Raw genomic sequence first — 23,289 nt, forward strand, 5'->3', positions numbered from 1 at the left:
TGGTGGGGGTGGTGGGGAACATGAGTTGGGCATGGGTGGGGGCCTGCTGGCAGGTGCCCCACAGTGCTGGGGGGTGGGGGTGGTGGGGAACATGAGTTGGACATGGGTGGGGGCCTGCTGGCAGGTGCCCCACAGTGCTGGGGTGTGGGGGTGCAGGGAGACATGGGTGGGGGCCTGGTGGAGGCTGCCCCCGCACTGCTGGGGGGTGGGGGTGGTGGGAGACATGGGTGGGGGCCTGGTGGTGGGTGCCCCTGCACTGCTGAGGGGTGGGGGTGGTGGGGAACATGAGTTGGACATGGGTGGGGGCCTGCTGGCAGGTGCCCCACAGTGCTGGGGGGTGGGGTGGTAGGAGACATGAGTTGGACATGGGTGGGGGCCTGCTGGCAGGTGCCCCGCAGTGCTGGGGGGTGGGGGTGGTGGGGAACATGAGTTGGACATGGGTGGGGGCCTGCTGGCAGGTGCCCCACAGTGCTGGGGGTGGGGGTGGTGGGAGACATGGGTGGGGGCCTGGTGGAGGCTGCCCCTGCACTGCTGGGGGGTGGGGGTGGTGGGAGACATGGGTGGGGGCCTGGTGGTGGGTGCCCCTGCACTGCTGGAGGGTGGGGGTGGTGGGAGACATGGGTGGGGGCCTGGTGGAGGCTGCCCCTGGTGGCTGGGGGGTGGGGGTGCTGGGAGACATGGGTGGGGGCCTGGTGGAGGCTGCCCCTGGTGACTGGGGGGGGTGGGGGTGGTGGGAGACATGGGTGGGGGCCTGGTGGAGGCTGCCCCTGCACTGCTGGGGTGTGGGGGTGGTGGGACACATGGGTGGGGGCCTGGTGTAGGCTGCCCCTGGTGGCGGGGGGTGGGGGTGCTGGGAGACATGGGTGGGGGCCTGGTGGAGGCTGCCCCTGGTGGCTGGGGGGTGGGGGTGGTGGGAGACATGGGCGGGGCCTGCTGGCAGGTGCCACACAGTGCTGGGGGGTGGGGGTGGTGGGGAACATGAGTTGGACATGGGTGGGGGCCTGCTGGCAGGTGCCCCACAGTGCTGGGGGGTGGGGGTGGTGGGGAACATGAGTTGGACATGGGTGGGGGCCTGCTGGCAGGTGCCCCACAGTGCTGGGGGGTGGGGGTGCTGGGAGACATGGGTGGGGGCCTGGTGGAGGCTGCCCCACAGTGCTGGGGGGTGGGGGTGGTGGAAGACATGGGTGGGGTCCGGGTGGAGGCTGCCCCTGCACTGCTGGGGGGTGGGGGTGGTGGGAGACATGGGTGGGGGCCTGGTGGAGGCTGCCCCTGCACTGCCGGGGGGTGGGGGTGGTGAGAGACATGGGTGGGGGCCTGGTGGAGGCTGCCCCTGGTGGCTGGGGGGTGGGGGTGCTGGTTCGACATGGGTGGGGGCCTGGTGGAGGCTGCCCCTGCACTGCTGGGGGGTGGGAGGGGTAGGAGACATGGGTGGGGGCCTGGTGGAGGCTGCCCCTGCACTGCTGGGGGGTGGGGGTGGTGGGAGACATGGGTGGGGGCCTGGTGGAGGCTGCCCCTGCACTGCTGGGGGGTGGGGGTGGTGGGAGACATGGGTGGGGGCCTGGTGGAGGCTGCCCCTGGTGGCTGGCGGGTGGGGGTGGTGGGAGACATGGGTGGGGCCTGCTGGCAGGTGCCCCACAGTGCTGGGGGGTGGGGGTGGTGGGGAACATGAGTTGGACATGGGTGGGGGCCTGCTGGCAGGTGCCCCACAGTGCTGGGGGGTGGGGGTGGTGGGGAACATGAGTTGGACATGGGTGGGGGCCTGCTGGCAGGTGCCCCACAGTGCTGGGGGGTGAGGGTGCTGGGAGACATGGGTGGGGGCCTGGTGGAGGCTGCCCCACAGTGCTGGGGGGGGTGGGGGTGGTGGGAGACATGGGTGGGGGCCTGGTGGAGGCTGCCCCTGGTGGCTGGGGGGTGGGGGTGCTGGGAGACATGGGTGGGGGCCTGGTGGTGGCTGCCCCTGCACTGCTGGGGGGTGGGGGTGGTGGGGGACATGAGTTGGACATGGGTGGGGGCCTGCTGGCAGGTGCCCCACAGTGCTGGGGGGTGGGGGTGGTGGGAGACATGGGTGGGGGCCTGCTGGCAGGTGCCCCACAGTGCTGGGGGGTGGGGGTGGTGGGGAACATGAGTTGGACATGGGTGGGGGCCTGCTGGCAGGTGCCGCACAGTGCTGGGGGGTGGGGGTGCTGGGAGACATGGGTGGGGGTCTGGTGGTGGGTGCCCCTGCACTGCTGGGGGGTGGGGGTGGTGGGGAACATGAGTTAGACATGGGTGGGGGCCTGCTGGCAGGTGCCCCACAGTGCTGGGGGGTGGGGGTGGTGGGAGACATGAGTTGGACATGGGTGGGGGCCTGCTGGCAGGTGCCCCACAGTGCTGGGGGGTGGGGGTGGTGGGGAACATGAGGTGGACATGGGTGTGGGCCTGCTGGCAGGTGCCCCACAGTGCTGGGGGTGGGGGTGGTGGGAGACATGGGTGGGGGCCTGGTGGAGGCTGCCCCTGCACTGCTGGGGGGTGGGGGTGGTGGGAGACATGGGTGGGGGCCTGGTGGTGGGTGCCCCTGCACTGCTGGGGGGTGGGGGTGGTGGGAGACATGGGTGGGGGCCTGGTGGAGGCTGCCCCTGGTGGCTGGGGGATGGGGGTGCTAGGAGACATGGGTGGGGGCCTGGTGGAGGCTGCCCCTGCACTGCTGGGGGGTGGGGGTGGTGGGAGACATGGGTGGGGGCCTGGTGGAGGCTGCCCCTGCACTGCTGGGGGGTGGGGGTGGTGGGAGACATGGGTGGGGGCCTGGTGGAGGCTGCCCCTGGTAGCGGGGGGGTGGGGGTGCTGGGAGACATGGGTGGGGTCCTGGTGGAGGCTCCCCCTGGTGGCTGGGGGGTGGGGGTGGTGGGAGACATGGGTGGGGCCTGCTGGCAGGTGCCCCACAGTGCTGGGGGGTGGGGGTGGTGGGGAATATGAGTTGGACATGGGTGGGGGCCTGCAGGCAGGTGCCCCACTGTGCTGGGGGGTGGGGGTGGTGGGGAACATGAGTTGGACATGGGTGGGGGCCTGCTGGCAGGTGCCCCACAGTGCTGGGGGGTGGGGGTGCTGGGAGACATGGGTGGGGGCCTGGTGGAGGCTGCCCCACAGTGCTGGGGGGTGGGGGTGGTGGGAGACATGGGTGGGGGCCTGGTGGAGGCTGCCCCTGCACTGCTGGGGGGTGGGGGTGGTGGGAGACATGGGTGGGGGCCTGGTGGAGGCTGCCCCTGGTGGCTGGGGGGTGGGGGTGCTGGGAGACATGGGTGGGGGCCTGGTGGAGGCTGCCCCTGCACTGCTGGGGGGTGGGGGGTGGGAGACATGGGTGGGGGCCTGGTGGAGGCTGCCCCTGCACTGCTGGGGGGTGGGGGTGGTGGGAGACATGGGTGGGGGCCTGGTGGAGGCTGCCCCTGGTGGCTGGGGGGTGGGGGTGGTGGGAGACATGGGTGGGGGCCTGGTGGAGGCTGCCCCTGGTGGCGGGGGGGTGGGGGTGCTGGGAGACATGGGTGGGGGCCTGGTGGAGGCTGCCCCTGGTGGCTGGGGGGTGGGGGTGGTGGGAGACATGGGTGGGGCCTGCTGGCAGGTGCCCCACAGTGCTGGGGGGCGGGGGTGGTGGGGAACATGAGTTGGACATGGGTGGGGGCCTGCTGGCAGGTGCCCCACAGTGCTGGGGGGTGGGGGTGGTGGGGAACATGAGTTGGACATGGGTTGGGGCCTGCTGGCAGGTGCCCTACAGTGCTGGGGGGTGGGGGTGCTGGGAGACATGGGTGGGGGCCTGGTGGAGGCTGCCCCACAGTGCTGGGGGGGTGGGGGTGGTGGGAGACATGGGTGGGGGCCTGGTGGAGGCTGCCCCTGGTGGCTGGGGGGTGGGGGTGCTGGGAGACATGGGTGGGGGCCTGGTGGTGGCTGCCCCTGCACTGCTGGGGGGTGGGGGTGGTGGGGAACATGAGTTGGACATGGGTGGGGGCCTGCTGGCAGGTGCCCCACAGTGCTGGGGGTGGGGGTGGTGGGGAACATGAGTTGGACATGGGTGGGGGCCTGCTGGCAAGTGCCCCACAGTGGTGGGGGGTGGGGGTGGTGGGAGACATGAGTTGGACATGGGTGGGGGCCTGCTGGCAGGTGCCCCACAGTGCTGGGTGGTGGGGGTGCTGGGAGACATGGGTGGGGGCCAGGTGGAGGCTGCCCCTGCACTGCTGGGGGGTGGGGGTGGTGGGAGACATGGGTGGGGGCCTGGTGGTGGGTGCCCCTGGTGGCTGGGGGTGCAGGGGGACATGCGTTGGTGGGCAGTAGTGCAAGTTGACATGTGGGTTGGCTGGTGGGCATGGCCATGGTGGATGTGGTGCCTGCAGGACATGTGCTGGGTAGGCCCCTGTGGTGTGAGCCACCTGCAGGGGCCGTGGAGGGTGTAGAGGGAACACCTGGGAGGACCCACACGTGCAATTCACGTGTGCTGCTCCCGGCGCACCCCTGTAATACACGTACCCTGATGAGATCGCGTGTGGAACTTCCCGCGCACCCCTGGAATACACGTACCCCGCTCAATCGCGTGTGTAACTTCCCGCGCACCCCCGAAATACACGTACCCCGCTCAATCGCGTGTGTGACTTCCCGCGCACCCCCGAAATACACCTACCCCGCTCAATCGCGTGTGTAACTTCCCCCGCGCCCCTGAAATACACGTACCCCGCTCAATCGCGTGTGTAACTTCCCGCGCGCCCCCGAAATACACGTACCCCGCTCAATCGCGTGTGTAACTTCCCGCGCGCCCCCGAAATACACGCACAGGCCCAATTGCTGTATGCTGCCACTTTTGTGATGCGCTGGGACTCTACCGCCTGCCTTCGTGTGGCGGACGTGTTTCAGCTTGTGCGTGTCTTTGGCTGTGCGTGGCTTTGCCCTATTCGATTCCCTGAATACGTGTGGTTCGAGTGCGTGTGGGCGTTCCGTCTGCTTCCCTGCAGTACATCCCCAGTTACGTCCTTATTTTCGCGCGTTGTTCCCCATTCCGGGCGTTACGCCCCGTGTCCCGCCCACTTTCTGGTGTATGCGCCGAGGTTGTGCGCTTTCACTGTGCGCGTTGCGCACGCCTTTCGGGATGTTGCAGTGACTTGTGCGCCATGCACGGGTTTGGCGCACATCCCGAGGTGTACACGCGCAGGGACTTCCATGAATCGCACGCGTGCGCGTGCGCCTGTTTTTTTCCGCTTGCGCCTGCTTGCGTCTGCTTGCGCCTGCTTGCGCGAAGATTTTCGGCGCACGTTTGTTCCATGAATCGGCCCCTTAATATTTCACAACAAATGTCAAGAATTGCAAATCTCCAAATAACGTTTTTTTGTTTGTAATTAACAATCGCTGCATCCTTAACACCCACAAAATGTAGCTTTCTTTTTTTATCATCCATTTTTTTTCTAATGATTACTTTTATAGCTTCCAAAACAATTGTAATGATGAAACTCCTGTCAATTATTATGAATGTGTTGGTACATTTAAAACAATGCGGATTCAAAGGTACTCTTCAGAGGTTTCCTAGACTAAGAATGCACTATTGTAACCCTAGAAAAAAACGCAGGGGCAGGAAACCTTTACCTACTTCTTTTTGTGCACAGTATTGGGTGAATGGCGCCATGATGGCATATGTATTACCATTATATTGTTAAGACATTGTTCAGAATGGGCGAAGCCTAATACAGCACTTCTCTTTTTTCATTTAGAAATGGATGAAGTTTCAACGTGATTTTGAAAACTTTAAGACGGCCTGCATACCATGGGAAATGAAAATCAAAGAGATTGAAAGTAAGCACAATACCTACCATTCACTTCTGCATGCTGGTCCAGAAATGATACCCCCTGTGGAGTCCAAGTGCTCTGACCCACACTGTTATAAAATAAAGTAGAGACAGCGCACCACAGGACCACTGCACTGGGCCTGTTCCTCACCCCTCCCTGCACCGAAAAAGAAGACTTCCACGTTATTTCGTCACTTATGTGATGCACCACTGACAGACCTAAGACAGTACCTAATGGTTGAGCTGACAACAGCAGTGGGGCACTCCCTCATATGGGATTGGTAAAGTTTATACGTCATTGTTAGGCAGAATCATATGCATTACCCTTTGGGAACACCACACACAATTAAGACTACAAGTGTAAGTACAAATTCACCTTTGGCACAAGCCTGTACTACACAGTAAAGTGGTAGCGATGGCTGAGCAGCCAGACTTATCTCAAGAGTAAAATGAGCAGTACGACAGATTACACAAAGGACAACAATTACTGTGATTCAAGCAAACACTGATTCAAGGTTTCTGAGTAAAAGAATATACATTTGTTTACACCATTAGTCATAAAACAGTTCACTATTATCGAGTAGCAGAAAATCGCAGTCTTAATATACTAAAACAACACCCAATCAATTCTGGACAAGTTAAGCTCAAAATTAAGTGTTAGCAAAATGGCACTGCAGCAATTTAAAAGGGGAGGAAAGACAAGGTTATTCAAAATCAACAGCACCAACACGTTATAAGCAGGGCAATCTAGAAAAGGCTACTACAACTAGGATTCAAGTGAATAGGCCTGGGCCAATGTTAATGGTTCAGAGTCTTTGCAGAGGATCACACAGTGCAAAGTAGTTTGAGGTTATGTCTTTGCCAAGAGTTCAAAATGAAGTTGGTCGGAGGAAAAGTTATTCAAAGGAGAAGAGAAGGACAAGCCTTCAGAGAGACGAAAGATTTCAAGAACTTTCACTGCAGTCGGACAGAACGAATGACCAGATTTGCACAGTACCATAAATGGAGAAGAATGCTGTAGCTGAGGCAGTTGTTCATGGTAGTTCCTGCAGGCTCACGGTTCCTGAAGCTTCAGTCGTGGTGACAAGAAGGAGGATGGCTGGAGGGTCCTGCACTGCCCAGGGATGAAGCCAGCAGCGGAGCAAAACGTCGAATAAAAGGTGCACTCCTTAAAACCCAAACAGGTTCCGTTCCTCCTGGCTATCCGGTTCACTGCAGTGATGCACAGCAAATTCGATCAGGAGAGGGAGGCCGGCGTTTGGTGTTTGGCGAGCTGGTTGGTCCCACCAAGCTCAAGGGAACAAGATTCCTTGCAGATCTTCTCTGTCGTCGAAGTTCCGGGCAATTCGGAACTGCAGCAGGGCTTCAGTGGGATGTCGAGTAGTTGCAGCAGTCATCTTCCTTCAGCTTCTCTTCGGTTCTCTCGATCCAGAGGCTATTCTGCCTTCCAGTCCCAGAGACTGGCTTTTTATGCACCAAATCCCCCATTCACACAGCCTGGCTGTCAATCACACAGCAGGGTGGCTGTCCTGGCAGGACAGGCACCTAGCCAATCAAACTAGAGTGCGACTTGGGTCTCCAAGGAGACCATGTGCAGGGGGCCTCATACCCCTCCCTCACATCCTGTGTCCCCAGACACTCAGGCGCCTAAGGAAGGCTTCTGTGCAGAAGCCCGCCAAAGGACGGTGAACAAAGGAACCAAACCTGGTTTGGCGCACAGAGTAAAACACGAGAAAGACCTTTACAAAAAGAAAGGGCGAATAAACCCGACCAGAACCAATATAAAATAAAATGGGTCCAGCGGGTTAGAGTTTGAGGCTACCACCATAGCCTCTAACGGTACTGAGACTATTTTCATAACTTGCGGTAGAATAAAAATGCTAGATACCACTGCCACCAGCCAAATCTTAGAGAAAGGGGAACATAAAAATGTCTCATGAGAATTAGACAAAAAGGGATAACTATTAACCCTTCCAGTACTCTATTGGAAGATAGTTTGTACTGGGTCTGTACATTTAAAAAGACTAGTAAAGTCAATGGCAACTTTACATGTTCTGGGAGACAGTAGTCAGTCCCAGAACATGGAGTTGAAAGTGGGAAGTCTAAAAAGACAACCCAGTGTCACTGCACTGAAGGTGCTGTGTGACACACAGTAAAAAGATGATACCTATGGAGTGGGTGAAACTCCATAGCCCAAGAGCATAAAAGGTACAACACACAGCAAAACACATGTAAGAGTGGGAAAAAAGGCTCACACCTTAACAGGTAAAAAAGATTAAACCCTAGAAATCCAGCAAAGCTGCAGAGGGACTCAACAGGTAAGGGAAATTAGCCATTCTGGAAAATTCTCCCTAACAGTTATTGACGGACAGCAGCACAGATGTTTGTGGGTGTTTTCCTTGATGACGCATCAGCGTATGAAAGTGCAGCCTGTCATAGTTTTCAGGAATCCTGATCCCCTGGTCTCCACAGCAGGGGCAATGAAATGTGCCACCTGCCCCCAAATCATGCTGTCTTTTATACCAGACAGGGAGCATAAAGGCATTATTTTTTTTGTTTCAATATTTTTATTGATCTTCATATAGTGAATGAATTAATTGAAGCAATTTCTCTGAATAATACATTTGAAGTTCAAGAAGGGCATCAATACATCTGTAGTTCAAGAAGAGTATTCATAACCCCTAGACACTCTGTCGGTACATACAGGAAAATAATACAAATAGGATCAAATCACAAATATCATGGGGAAAATTATCACATACTATAGTCTATCGCATTGGGGAAGCCAAGTGGGGTAGTATGTCTTCAATTCCAGGTTGAGGGACTTGGCACAGTTCCTATTGTGTCATCTCCTCTGCAAGTAAAGGACAACTTGTTCTTCCATCAAGAGTGTGAGAGACAGTTGTGCGTGTGGCGATGGTGTTGCCAGATCTGTGGTCAAAGGACTTATTAGCCAATGTAGTTGCTAATTAGGCAGCCATAGATCTCATTGGTTCCCCTACACAATCCCACGCCTTGCAAAGTCGTACTAAATCTCTTCTAACATAGTTCATCAGTTACTATGTCTCCACTCTAAAAACAAGTTCAACTACAAAAACACCTGTAACAAATATAAGGCGCAGTAATCTGCTACTTTAAACAATAATCAATTCATTATTACATTCCCTTTAAGCTCAATGAATCGCATATAGTCAGTAGTCCTAGACATACCATTAGTCATGCAATGTATTCAAAGCGAAGAAACAAAAAAGATAAAAAGTCAGTCAAGGAAAAGGGGGAGGAGGAAACAAGTGCCTGCAAAAATGCACACAGATGCCCCAGAGTCAACTATATTTTCGTCCTGCAGCTGTGGGAAAGATGACCATATGAATCTTTCTCTGGTCGAGGATCCCTACGGAAGAGTGGAAGGCCCTTTTCCAGCTTCAAATGATCACAAGATATGCAGCAGTGCTTATAGTCATACTCTTCTCCAAAGCTCCTCCAAGCACAGCCATACTAATGTCCCTCATAGCTTTGATTAAGAGCCCAATCCCCTTACGTGGAATTGAGCAACTCCTCTAGATGCTGCCAAGGTGAGGCTCCTAATATCGAACCTGGTGATTTCCTGATTATCCAAGTTTCATTTTGGTGTGTACACACCACCTAGTAGAACCAATGCAATACTGACAGGCTGGAGAGGTCCTTCCAGTTATACGTCATTACTGTATCTGCTGTGGCTATTAGTGCATCCAATAGTTTCCCTTGGGTGAACCTCCCGCTGAACAAGAAGTGCACACTTTCCGTAAGCACTACTGCAGAGAGGAATGGAATAGAGGGGCCACATATTTGCAGTATCTGTGGCTAGATCCCAAAAAGACTGTGAGAATTGACACCAAAATAACATATGGACCAAGGTACCCTTTTCTTCCTTGCATGACCAGCAGAGCATATTGTTGCCACGCATACACACTTTTCTTAGGTGGCATGGTGTGAAGGAAGCTATTATATACCATATAAAGTATTTGGGTAGGGATGGCAACTAGTGAGGTGTGTTGATTTTTTGCCATAGGCATGACCTTGTATTCTCTGAAAATATGATTCCACAATCAACGTTCCATGCCAACTCAGTTTTCCTGTTGGGGCTTATCTTACTGACCTGATTAAGGGTAGCATGAATACATGATGCCTTAAAAGGGGCTTTCCTCGAACCCACTAAGCTATCAACGCCCCCAATTATTGTGTTTCCTGTGCAACTGGACAGTTGAATATACCTCAAGAATTTGCCGGGAGATAAGGCAAACATCTCCTGTAGCAGTGACAAAGGGAGAGCTTGAGAGGCCGATCATTTTGGATGTAGGTACAATATACTCAGTTTACTCCAAGTGGGCCAATTTAGGAATTTGTCCACTTTTCTTAGTTTGATATGGTACCAGAAGGGCCACCTACCAGGAGGGTGCATGCACCCCAGATTTTCAATGCAGCGCAAGTAAAACCTATTGTGCGACACTCTGTAGGCAAGATTTGGACAATATGTGGGGGATTTCACATATTTTGTAAGAGTGCACTAACACAGCTTCAAGATCAAACCATGTCAGCTGCTCGTCTAGTTTTGCCTATGAAACCCACCCTATTACATGACTAATTCCAAATGCAGTCACATACTTTTTCAAATTTGGGAACTTCCCTCCCCTGGGATGGATGCAGTTGAAGCCTGGCCGCCTTCCCTTTCCATAAAAACTTGGTTGAACCCCTGTAGATTTCTTCAAAGGAGATTGAAGGCCAATGAAGAGTTATCCATGCCAGACTATACATAATGATGGGAGAAATACACATTCTAATGGATTCTTTCCTTCCAAGGATTCCTGATCTATGATATCCCTATCCTAACACAGCTGTTCTCTGGAAACATTTCCGCTGACGGGGGCACAGCGTGGCTCTGCATTGGGTATGACTACTCTATGCGCCCCAACTGGATATGACTTTGCAGCCAATATGTAAAGTGGTGCCACACCCCGTGACCTCAGTTCCTTTCTTCTGCGCACTCTGTTCAAGGTGAAGGGTGAGGATCTGAGAGCTCGGTCGAGGTCACACAGTGCGGATCAGAGCTGCGAAGAACGTGTGGCTCCATGCAAGGAGAATGAGCAGGAGACAAAGAGTGTCATGGGCATGCTCCTGATTTCACTGTCCAAACATTACAGGAGCGCCTGGGTCGCAATGAGGCCCAAAGTAATGTGAGCATATGCAGAAAAGACCCCAGTTGGTCTGCGTTGCTTCTGCTTTCTCTCCCCCTCTCCTCTGCTGATTTCCTGGCTGTAAGTGAAACTGCACTGGTTACCCGGCCACCCGTCCGATCTCGGGCCCAGGCCCCACCAGTTGCACACCTGCAATGCCTCCCTGGCAACCCCTGCACCTGGGGAATGTTTTTCTGTATCCCTACAGTCACCTAACAGCACTTATGTCTGCACTTACCTTGCACTTGCAACCAGCTGACCGTATTTTTTTTATTTATCTTATTTATTCTGTTATCCCATGTACTGCACTTTCGGCTCCCCTCCGCACTTTTCCCCTTTACCCCTTCCCATGCACTTGTGCGATCTGATTGACACCTGGCCTAGTAAGATCGTTGTCTGTCGTCCCTCTGTTCCCCCTTCCTTGCCTTGTTGCGCCTTGAAACACTTGCGTTATAAATGTCATATCATATCATATCATATCATATCATATCATATATCATATCATATCATATCATATCATATCATATCATATCATATATCACCCAGAGAAGTAACTGGACGAGTCTGCATCAGTGCTACCACAGCTGCTCACATGGTGTGCCAACATTGGGGAATATAGTGTCTCACTGAGTCTGGGTGGTGGCAGAGAGGGTTGCTTAGTCACTTTAGTCATTTGCTGTATAGTCCCAAATTCCAACCTCATTTCTTGCAGGTCATCAGCCATCCAGGGTGTCATCCCACAAGCAACAATCCAAAGGGCCATCTCACAACTCAACAAACAACCTACCTCTTTTGCAATGAACATGTGGGAGAATCTGTAGAGCTCCACACACAGTTGTGTCAAGGAGGGGTGCGGACATAGCTGCCGTGCCACCATCTGAGTCCTCATCTATCCCTGCAAGACACCAGGTAAGCATTACAAAGAGGAAGAAGAAGGATCAAAGAGGTCCCACTCTCTAAGTGAGTCATCGCACCAACATTCATCTTCCTCTTCAAAGAAGAAGAGCCACCGCTCTAGGAATTCACTTGAGTGACCAAAGGAGGTAACTATTCTGATCCAATCCTCCACACTGGAGGAATGGGAGAGTTTCCTCCTAAAGATGTTAGACATCTTCACCACAGCCTTCGGCATCAGCGCTGGTGGTGCAGGCAATGTTGCCATCGGCAATGGCACCTCAGGGTCCCACCTAATCTGTTGCAACACATAGGGTACCCTCAGGGGACCACTCCCACACACCTAACGACCTGGGCCTGGACCAAAAAGACACCAATGTCACTCAGCACTGACAGTCCCCATGGCCGATTGGTGCTGTGGACACTGTTGCTCTGCAGGATATGCCCCACTCCTTATGCAAGCTTTTATGTCAGAGATGTGTGACAGCTATGATCATGAGGGTGACCAGGTTCCTTTTGGGCTGGAACCTCAGTGCTCTAGGGAGGTGAAGGACTTCCCAGAGGAATTTGATTGTGAAGGTGATGATGTGCTGGTACTGACTGAGGACCTGCAAGGAACCAGAATTCTCTACACCACCCCTGGTATGGATTCCCTGCAAGCTCCCACTCTGTGAAAGACCCAAGCCTCGTTCCAGCGCTTGATGGCTAAAGTGGCCAGTACTCTGGGATGGTCTGCTCCTCCCAGGTCCAAGGTGCAATATGAACTTTTTGACATTGTGGATGAGGCACCCATGAAAGAGACACTCATGCCCTTCAATGTGGTGTTGGAAGCACCCACACTGGAGGAGTGGGAATAGCCTGCCTCTGTTCAGGCTGTGGACAGAGCCATGCCAAAGAAGTACCATCCAGCTCCATCCTTTCTCTCCTCCAACACTTCACCATAGAGCTTGGTGTTCCAGGCCTCTACGGCTAGCCTGACCCACTCCTTCCACCATACAGGGAGAGTAAGAGGTTTAATGCAAGGGGCAAAAAGGTTTTCACCTCAGGCAATCTGGCACTGCGGGCCGTGAATGTCTTTTGCGCCATGGCAAAGTTTTCCTTCAGCCTTTGGACAGCAGTGACCAATGCGGATGAGCACACTGTGGAGGAGGAGATGAGGGATGGTTTCCATTCCCCAGTATCTGATGGCAAAGGGGCAGCACGTCAAATGCTGCAATCAGGGCTGGACACAGCGGACAGTGGGGTAGCACCATGGCACCAGCAAAGTGGTCAGGTGAAACTCTCTTGGCTGAGGACGTCAGGGTTTCTGGGCGAAGTTTTCTGTTAGATAGTACAATTTTAGTCGGTGTTATGTCTCCTGAGCAAGAGGTAGGCCATAATTTGGCTAAGATTTCCTCCATTTCTTCAAAAGTGATGGTTTGCAAAGAAAGCCCCGGCAGTGCCTTTCCCTTACTATTGCTATGCTCAGGATTTTTTTGGGGGGGATTTGTTAGGTTGTTCTGCCAATTTTGAATCTTATCCCATGCCGCAAAGACTTTATCCTGAAAAACCTTTTGAAAGTTTTCGCAATCTATTGTCTGTGATGCAAAGGAGTAGGATAGAGCTATTGTTTTTCCCAATTCTTATAGATTTCAAACAGCTTCCTAGTGCAGTTGGCTTTGTAGGTTTTTTCTAAACCCTTCTAAACCCTTCCATCTATTCCGATTTTCTGCTATTTTTTTTTTTTGCCCCCATAGGGCTCAATGGGAATGGGGAAGGCAGTAATTGCAAATTGCGGTACCGTAATTACCTCCAAGGTCCCATATCTAAGGCAAAAACCTTTTTGGAGCCAAGGCTGATGACACCCTACAGAAGGTTCAGTTGTCAAAGGTGACAGCTAAGTCCTTGGCGTCATCAGCCTTGGTCACAAAAAGGTGTTTGCCATTGAAGGGCATGTCCAACAACTATCGTCTTGGGCTAGGGGTTTTCTCCCCTTCACTGCCTTTTCACCAAGAGGCCGTAGTCAATCTGCTATCGGTATAGGCAGACGCTCCATGAGAGGTAGCGGAAGAAGTGCCCAGTGGGGAAATGTTGCCGCAGCCGCTGTCCCTGCCACACCTCAGGGTGCCAAGCCTCAGTGATGTGTTTTATCATGCATCTCCTGTGGGGGGAGGCTTTGCTTGTTCAGCACAGACGGGTTGAAGGCCACATCCAATGCTTGGGCCTTACAGGTCACCCAACAAGGTTATTGCCGTCCATTTCAGATTTTTTCTATTTTACAATTGGCCATTAGAAGATCAGGGTCTTGGTGAGGTTGATAAAGGGGGGTTTACCATTCCTCCTGACCTGATTCCCCCTCATGTGATCCTCCCGCAGAACACAACCCCCAGGGTCAGGATCACAAGGAGTCTGCTGGTCCCTGGCCACATGAGAAGAGTCTCAGCCCAGGTTTAATGGGGGAATCATCTCTGATTCATCGCAGGGCATAACTTCTGTCTTGCCTAAATTAAGTTCATACCCAGAACCACTGGAGTACCACTCAATCTCTTCCAAGAATGAGAGAAGAGGCATATCTTCTAAATAAGCTAGTATATGATTTGATATGATATGATGAGTCATTTACAATGCGTCTGTACACAAGTGTTTCTAGGCGCGACAAGACAAGGTAGGGAAGACAGAGGGAGGACAAAACAAACCATCTTACTAGGCCTTGTGTCATTCAGATTGTGCAAGTGCAGGTTGGGGTAGGGAGAGCAGAAGTGCCAGGGGGAGGGAAGGGGGAAGTGCAATCAGGGCAGTAATTGCTCTACATAAGTGCAGCCAGGGCAGCACGGCTCTGGGTAAGTGCAAGGAGGCAGGGGACTGTAGGGTTACAGATACAGCTCCAAGTGCGTGAGTAGGCCCAGAGGCCGTGCAGGGGCAACTGGTCGTGGAGGTGCTTGGCTCCCATTAAGATTCTGAGGGTAGCTAGACAACTAGTCAGCACAGCAGACAGGTAGGTCCGCAGGGGAGAGAGAGAGAGAGAAAACAGAAGTAAAAAGGATGATCTTGAGCTGATTCTGGAACCTGAGGTGGTCCAGCTCAAGATTGAGAGGGACTGGCAGGCCATTCTAGAGGGAGGCACCCCCATAGGAGAGAGATCTACCACACACTCTCTGCCTGGAGAAGTGTCTGACCCTCAATGAGTTGGAGGTGGCTGAGCGAAAGGCTTGAGAAGGACGGTGTTTAGGAAGAGAGAGTTGGATATAGTGCGTGCCTCGGCCCCTAGAAAGCCTTGTGGACAATTCAGAGGGTCTTGAACTTGATCCTTGCAGCCACCGGGAGCCAGCGGAGAGATTTGAGGGCTGGAGAGATACGATCCCTGGGCTTAAGCCCAAGGACAAGTCACACAGTCCTGTTTTTGATTAGTTGCAGAGGGCGGAGAGTAGAGGAAGGCAGATGGAGAAAGAGGCTGTTGTAGTAATCCAGCCTAGTGAGAACCAGGGCTCATAGAGACAGAGAGATTCTGGAGGAAAGTGATAAAAGGAAGAATGCCCTTGAGGAGGTACAAATGGTAGTGGGACTTCTTAGTGAGGTCCGTGATGTGAGGAGAGAAGGAGAGAGTGGAGGTGAAGATGACACCAAGATTTCTTGCCTCCCAGGAAGATGAAGGAGGAGGTTGGCCAGAGTGAAAGAGGGAAAGAGGGAGCTAGGGTCCCAATGAGAAGGAGTCTCAGTCTTACTGGCTTTAAGGCAGAGATCGTTGGAGGTGCACCACTCCTTAATCGCGGATAGACAGTGAGGAATGAGCGAAAGAGGAGAGGAGGCTGAGGAGAGACTGAAGAAGAGCTGAGTGTCATCCGTGTAACACTGAAAGTTAGAGGAGAAGGTAGAGATGAGTTGGGCCAAAGGGGCCAAGTAGACGTTGAAAAGCCAGGTTGAGTGTTTAGAGCCCTGGCGATCATCGGCATATGCTGAAATGTTGGCCGTGTAGATGGGCCCACCCCTTTAATTGATTCACTCATGTGGATCCAGTGGAGTAAGGGTTCTAAGGAGCAAACAAAGAGTAGTGGAGTTAAGGGTCATCTCTGCTTTGTACCTCTAAACAAGGGGAAGTATTGGGGGAGAAAATTCCATTTACATTTACCATGGCTTTGGTGTGCTTGTATAATGTCACTATCAGTGCTGTTACTGTAAGCCCAAAACAATGCCACTTCAAAGCCCTCTTTAAGAAGGTCCAACTCACCCTTTCAAACACCTTCTCCATGTCAAGGGTGGATGCTGCCCAGGGTTTAACAGTTTTTTCCCTAGTCACATCGTAGAGGAGGCGGGTATTAGCTGAGGAAAGCCTGCCTTTGACGAATCCCGTTTGATCCTTGTGCATTAATCTGGGTAGTATTGGATTCAGCCTTAAGGCTAGCACTTTGGCATGCATTTGTCCCCTTTGTGTCGATCAGGGAGATAGATTTATAATTTTGAACATCCATACTATCTTTCCTGCACCATAGCATGCAAACTGTGTCTGTAGTCTGGAAGCTAGTGCGTCACTAAACGTAGAGGAAATAATTGAACAGGGCATCTGGGCCTGAGGCTTTACCCTTCTTAAACGTGTTTGAGGCCTCCTTAATTTCATCTATGGATACTTTTTACGCTCTAATAAAATGTAGATATCTAGGGGGATCCCTGCTCGCCTTGGGTGGGGTGTGTTGTATAAATATGCATCAATCAGTGTTCCAGGATCGTGTTTCGCTTGTCTAGCAAGGCCGAGGCTTTATTGTTCTGGGCCTTGAGATCATTTGCCAACAGGAAATATTTGGAACTGTATTTCAGGAGCATGCCAGAAGGCCTGTCTGTACAAGCTTTATTATAATGACATATTGCTTGAATCCGTTCTCTTAGTGTATTTTCCGAGAGAGCCCTTGCATGCTGAAGTTCTAAAACTTTTATCTCTCCAAGTTGTGTATGAGCAATCAGCTTTGCCACCTTTTTTCTCCCCTCTCTTTAGCTCATGATATGCCTCCTGAGAGTGGCTTTATAAGCGTCCCAGGCTACATTAGGTTGCAACCTCACTTCCGCAGTAAGCAGGAAGAACTCCATTGTGAATTGGCATACGGAATCACAGAATCCCGCTATTCCTAGTAAGTCTGCATTTAGCTGCCACTTACCATTCCCGGATAAGCTACAACCCCAATCTAATGCCGTGATTACCATGAGTGACATTTCAGCCCTCTCTACTCTCTTCACTAAGCCTCTACTCATAAATACATAATCAATGCTTGAATGTGAAGAGAGCATTGGAAGGGTAAAAAGTATACCCCAGCACTGAAGGGTTGCACAGTCCCCACACACCCTCTAAATTATTGCACTGGAAAAACTGTTGAAACATCTTGGAAAGAGACACTTGGACTTCCAGTTTCCTCAGGTGAATAATCACTTGATGTCTTTTAATAGGGTCTGGAGGCCGTGTACATTCTATGAGACAACATTTATCATAATGGAGCATTATCAATGATGAGTACAAATCGTGTGATCCCATGTTTACTGGGATCCTACCAGCCAGCGAGACCGCTCACTCAAGGAGAGTGTATACCTGCTCCGCCAAGCAACCTCACAAGGCACTTTCCCACCATAAGTGTTTCACTACGAGGACAGAGAAGGACAAACAGAAACATAGGAGGGTGAAAACCCAGAAAAACAAAAGGAAAACCATCAGGTGTAATTGTGATCGATTCCACCATTTGCCAAGACGGGTGCCTCCTTGCAGCCCTACCACCAACTGCTGCATGTGGCAAATCTCAGCTACTCACGAAAATAGAACCTCATATCTCTGAGTGCTGGACAATCTCCAGCGTCAGAGGGGTTCCCCGGCACAGGGGGTTAAACCACAAGGACCACATTGGCCCCATATCCACTTCACAAGAGTTACATTACATAGAGAGAGAGCAGGTTATTCTCAGATTAGTGGTTTTCCTGCTTCGTATGATGACCAGCTTCCAAGTGATCACTCTTAAACAGTATTTGGCTCTGGCATCAACTGCTTAGTAGATTTCAGAGGGGACCTGGATGTGTCCCAAACTTCTCAGTCTGGTTATGCCATGGTCACCATGTCAAGTGACCCAGTCCTTGGCCTGTCCGTGAGGCTTTTCTGGTACCTGCAGCCTTATAACCTAGCCTCAAACTCTTGGTGTACCATTATAAACGTTGATGCAGATCGCTTACCATGCTCAATGTAGAGAGGAGGATCAGTGTCCATGGGGAGGTCAGATATCGGCTCTAGATAGTGCTATAGGCCCTGTAGGTCATCAAAGAACTTTGAGGTGCCTGACGTGCAAGTAATCACCATTTTAGCAGGGGCCAAGAGACCATTCTGCATCCCTCTTCGACGTAACTTGGGGTGGATTGCGAGGAACTGTTTCCTTAACGTCACAGTACACTACTGGTGGCCATCATTGACCAGATGGTCAGGCTTTTTTCCTCACCACTTCTAAAATCCGGACCACCTGGTTAGAAAGCATGCAATCAGGGGCCTTAGCTTCTTGTCCTGGTTGTTTGTTTCAGCGTAAACTCTGTGTATCTGCTTTTCCATCCACTGGATAGGGCTTGTCCCTACTGCTTTTTCAGGGATCCCAAAGACCCTTATATTGTTCCTTCAGTTCCTGCCTTCCAGTTGTGAGACTGCTGATTCCAGTTCACCAAACCTGCCTTGGATGTGCTCCAGTCCTTCCAGTCTATCCTCCAGTGAGGATATCTGTTAGAGAGAATTCTCATTTAAGGCTAATTTCCCTTACCTAGTGAGTCCCTGAGCAGCTCTACTGGATTTATGGGGTTTATGTTTTCCACCTGGTAAGAGTCTGAGCCTTTTTCCCACTCTTACAGTGTATTTTTTGTGCGTGCTGTACCTTTTGTGCTCATGGGCTATGGAGTGTCACCAACTCCATAGGCATCATCTTTTTACTTTTGTGTCACACAGAACCTTTAGTGTAGCGACACAGGGATGTCTTTTAGACTTCCCTTGTGAACACCATTTCTGGGGATGACTACTGTTCCCCAGAAACATGTAAAGTCACCATTGGTTTTACTAGTCCTTTTAAAATACAGATCCAGTACAAGCTATTTTACAATCGAGTACTGGAGGGGAATATCTTTCCCCTGTCCTTCTGTATGTCAAGGGGCACTTTGTGTCCCCCTTCCCGACATGGCTGGTGGCAGTGGTAACTATCATTTTTGCACGGATTCCCGTGTTAATGTTCTGGCTGTGGTGACAGACGTGAATATAAAGCCCGCTACCCCATATCGTTTTTATTGTGGGTCCTAGCGTGGTTTTTCGCCATTTCCTGTTGGAAATGTCTTTCTTGTTGTTTGCTTTTCGCGCTAAACCAGGTTTGGTTTCCTTGTTCGCCGTCCTTTGGCGGGCTTCTGCAAAGAAGTCCTCCTTTGGCGTCTGGGTGTCTAGGTGGGCTGAATGTGAGGGAGGGGTTTAGTAACACCCTGCACAGGGTCTCCTTGGAGACCCAAGTCACACTTTGTGTCGATTGGCTGAGGTGGTTGTCCGGGCTGGACAACCCCCCTGCTGTGTGATTGACAGCCAGGCTGTGTGAATGGGGGATTTTGGCATAAACGGCAGGACTCTTGGGGTGGAAGTCAGAGTCACCACTGGAACTACAAGAACTAAAGAGAAGTGGAGAAGAAGACGGCTGTTGCACCTCCTGGATCCCGGTGGAGCCCTGCTGCAGTCCTGAGCTATCTAGCCTTCAACGACAGAGAAGATCCGGTCCAGAGTCTTCTTCCCTTGAGCCTGGTGGGATCAACCAGCTCACCTTCTACAGCCAGAGAATCCTCTTCTGGGTCGAAATCGCTGCACTGAGCTGTAGTGGTCCGGATAGCCATCAGAAGAGCCCTCTCTTGTTTGTAAGGAGCGCACCTTTTATTCATCATTGCTTTGCTGCTGCTGGCTTCATCCCTGGGTAGTGCAGATCACTCCAGACGTCCTCCTTCTTGTCCCCACGACTGAAGTTTCAGGAACCGTGAGTCTGCAGGAACTACCAGGAACAACTGCCGTAGCACCAGCTTTCTTCATCCGAATAAGGTACTGTGTCCATTTGGTCGTTCTCTACGTCCAACCTTGAGGAATCGGGGTGAACCCTTTTCCTTTCCGAAGGCTTGTCCTTTCTTCCTTCCATCTTATAACTTTTGCTTCCCTTTGACAATATACAGTACTCCTGGCAACTTTAATCTTAAACTATTCTAACCGTGTGATCCTCGACAACAGATCCCCTGCTCCATTTGACACTGGCGCAGGCCTATTGACTTTTATCTGCCTCTTAGAAAATGTCCTCTGATTCTATTGCCTTGACAAAAGTATTGCCTATGATTTTTATCCACAATTCCCTTGTTTTAATTCTTTGTGCTAAGTGTGTTTGACTTCGGGTGCATTTCTTCTCGTGGGTACACTTTATTTTCGTAAGACCGAACTGTCATTACTGTCAAAAAATGATCGCGTATTAACCCACGGTAACGTCTTTTATTCAGACACCAGTCTGTCAATTCCTAATGTACTTACCTTGAATTGACCTGAGCAAGAGGAATTGGTTGTGTGTAGTATATTTAGAGTGTGATTTTATTTAATAGAAGTGAAGTGTTTTGTGAAAAGATGGTTTAAAAATAAATGTACTTATATTTTTTAACCAGAAACCCTGAGTCAGTGTTGGCTTGAGTCACAGTAATTGTAGTCCTCTGTGTAATCCCTATTACTGCTCATTTGCTCTTGAGATGAGTCTGGCTGCTCAGCCATCGCTACCACTTTACTGTGTAGTACAGGCTTGTTCCTAAGGTGAAATTGTACTATCACTTGTAGTCTTAATTGTATGTAGTGTTCCCTAAGTGTACTGCATATGATTCTGCCTAACAATATCCTCTCCTCTTCATGCTCAATGCATCCCACGAAAGCCGCCATGTACTTCTTAATGGATGTCTTTTCGTCCTGGACATCCTAAGTTGTCCTGTCTATCAAGGACACTGCCTAATTCCCCCCGTAGTGGTTCCATTGTCAAGTTGTAGTATGTGGGTTCTGGGACATACTTGGCGGCGATTTCTTGCCTGATATCAAGTGGGGGACTTGATTGAGAATGTTATTCTCTTGCTGCTATACTCCTTGCATACTCTACTGGCGGTTTTCTTGGTCTGCTCTGACCTCTTGGCTAAAAATGTGAAGAAATCATGGTCCCAAGTATGCAAATAGATTTGTTTGCCCTATGGCCTATAGAAGAGTCAGTCTGTTGCAAGATGTCCACTGGCCCAGAGACAGCCTAGGGAACTGGGGACACTGAAGAGGGACAAGGAGCTCTTGTGAGGCCTCTACTCCTCACACTCCCTTGCACTGCCCGGCTCACACGCAAGGCATGCAGCATTACAGAGCATGTTGCCACACTTTCTTCATCAGTCCTCACCTAGATGGGGTGCACAGAGGGCAGTGGCGTTGTTATCTAGGAAGTGCCACTTCTCCCTGTGGTCTCCCACCTCAAGGTATGCGCTGCGGCCCACGCCTTCAGGCTCCACAGCGCTTATAGACACCGTCCCCTCATTCATTTCAAAGCTGGCATGAAATGGCTTGCACGGGTCTTTGGTCCGGATGCCTGATAGACAGGTAAGCAAGAATTAGATGAAACCCAGAGTCTTTCATTTTAAGGGGATATGAGGCACAGAGCTAGGTGGTCAAGCAGCCATCTTCCGGGCAGTCAGCCACGCACTGCTGATAATTGCATTCTTGATTAAAATTAGAATCTACATACAGGGAGAATCAAGTGAAACGGTCAAAAGCATGTGTACTTAGAAAGGAAGATGAAGAATGATGCTTGAAATAATCATTCATATTAGGGCTTGAATACTGCATCCTGCCATGTCCCTCATACTTCTAAAAGCTGTAATGATGGATGTTACCTCACTTCAGTGGCACAGTGCCATTGAGTTCATCGGGCTCCAGCCAGCCCCCCCACCCGAAATGTGAGTTGAGAGACGAGGCTTCCACACTTTCTGATGTCTGCACTTGCTTTCCGTTAAGAAGAGAGGAGAGGAGAAGCATTGGTGTATGTTAGCTCAATATGTATGTATGCATTTGTGCAAGGAGTTTGTATATGTGTGTGTGAAGGAGTGCATGAAGAATGAGGGACTGAGTGCACATGTGAAAGAGCGAGTGTACGGTGAATAGGGTCGAGAGTGAATGGTATGTTTAAATGAGTGAGTGAATGTTGTGTAAGTATGTGTGCCCGCGCTTATGTGCAATGCTGGGTGGAGGAGCAGATTTTGGTGGGTAGAGAGTAAGAGTAGGGGGAGAGGGAAGGGTTGTGGCACACTACTGCTGTCTGGTCCCCTGGTGTTCACTTCTGCTAAAAGGGTGATCCCTGATCCGATACCTGGGCTTTAGATATAACAACTATTAAAGCAACTAAATGTGTATGTTATTATTAAATCCAATCACTTGGTTATTCTCGCTGGCATATTGCTTACTTGGGCCCCACGCAGCACAACCCTTGGGATTGAATAGAGGGGGTGGAGCCTCCAAGTTTGCCCTGCCCATTTTCTGAAGTGGACCTTCCTGAAATGTAGGTTGCGCTGCTCCCCTGCCTCACTACACATAGATTATTTTCCCCCACTTGACTTCCTCTTCCCCAAAATAATGTGGCATCATGGTGGATGATGGCCTCCCGTGGAGGTTGGCATTTGCACCTGCCATTGTGTTAAGTCTTGCCCTTCTTTTGGGCATTGTGTACACAGTAAGGAATCTTTTTTTTGTTTTCCTCTTCGGGATTCTGCATGGCTGAATTTATTAATCACTGTTGCAGACAAACGTCCTTGTTGGCCTCCCAGGTCTTTCATTACCTGTCTGCCTTCCTCCATGTGTGTGACCTGGATGGATAGGCCAACAAACCTCCCAGACTCTACGCGTGCCTTGTGGCACCATTAACACCGCTCACTGTTCCAATTGTCAGAGCTGCATTTTGACAGTGTTTTTTTGCAGTCCTTTCATGGCATTCCACCTATTTATTATGCACTTGTATAACCGTGAGGTACTGGGACTGCTTACTAAAGCCCAGTCAACTCGCTTGTTGCAGCTGCTAGGATCTGGGTGTGTATAATTTGTATCTTTGAGAGACACAGTTTTTGGGACTTGATGTCTACTCCGGCTTGCACTGAGCTGGTACATGTGGACGGGGTGTGGTTGAGCACAGATCACGCCTCGGTACGTATGGTGCTGTATAAATGCAATCCCCCATTTTTGATGGGTGTTGTGCACAATGCCCACTGTGCGCATGCTTGCGGAGCAGCGTAGGCAGTTAAATAAGCGGAATTAATGAATATGGAAAACATGACTAAAACATGCACATTTTACCTCCACATTTTTATGTTTTTGTGGATTGAAGTTGAAATGCCGCAGC

The 23,289-nt window shown here is 51.5% G+C and overlaps 1 protein-coding gene across 1 annotated transcript in view; it reads left to right on the forward strand.

Moving 5' to 3' along the window:
• The window catches only part of LOC138510811 (transmembrane channel-like protein 1), a 534,459-nt gene that overhangs the window by 154,514 nt on the left and 356,656 nt on the right, over positions 1 to 23,289 (forward strand). The window contains exon 3 of the mRNA XM_069626507.1: positions 5,721 to 5,802. Within this exon, the coding sequence (XP_069482608.1) occupies positions 5,721 to 5,802 (82 nt within the window). The remainder of the gene's footprint in view (positions 1 to 5,720; positions 5,803 to 23,289) is intronic.

This window comes from Ambystoma mexicanum, chromosome 6p (assembly GCF_040938575.1).
Source record: "Ambystoma mexicanum isolate Mex_15411 chromosome 6p, UKY_AmexF1_1, whole genome shotgun sequence".
Classification (NCBI taxonomy): Eukaryota; Metazoa; Chordata; class Amphibia; order Caudata; family Ambystomatidae; genus Ambystoma; species Ambystoma mexicanum.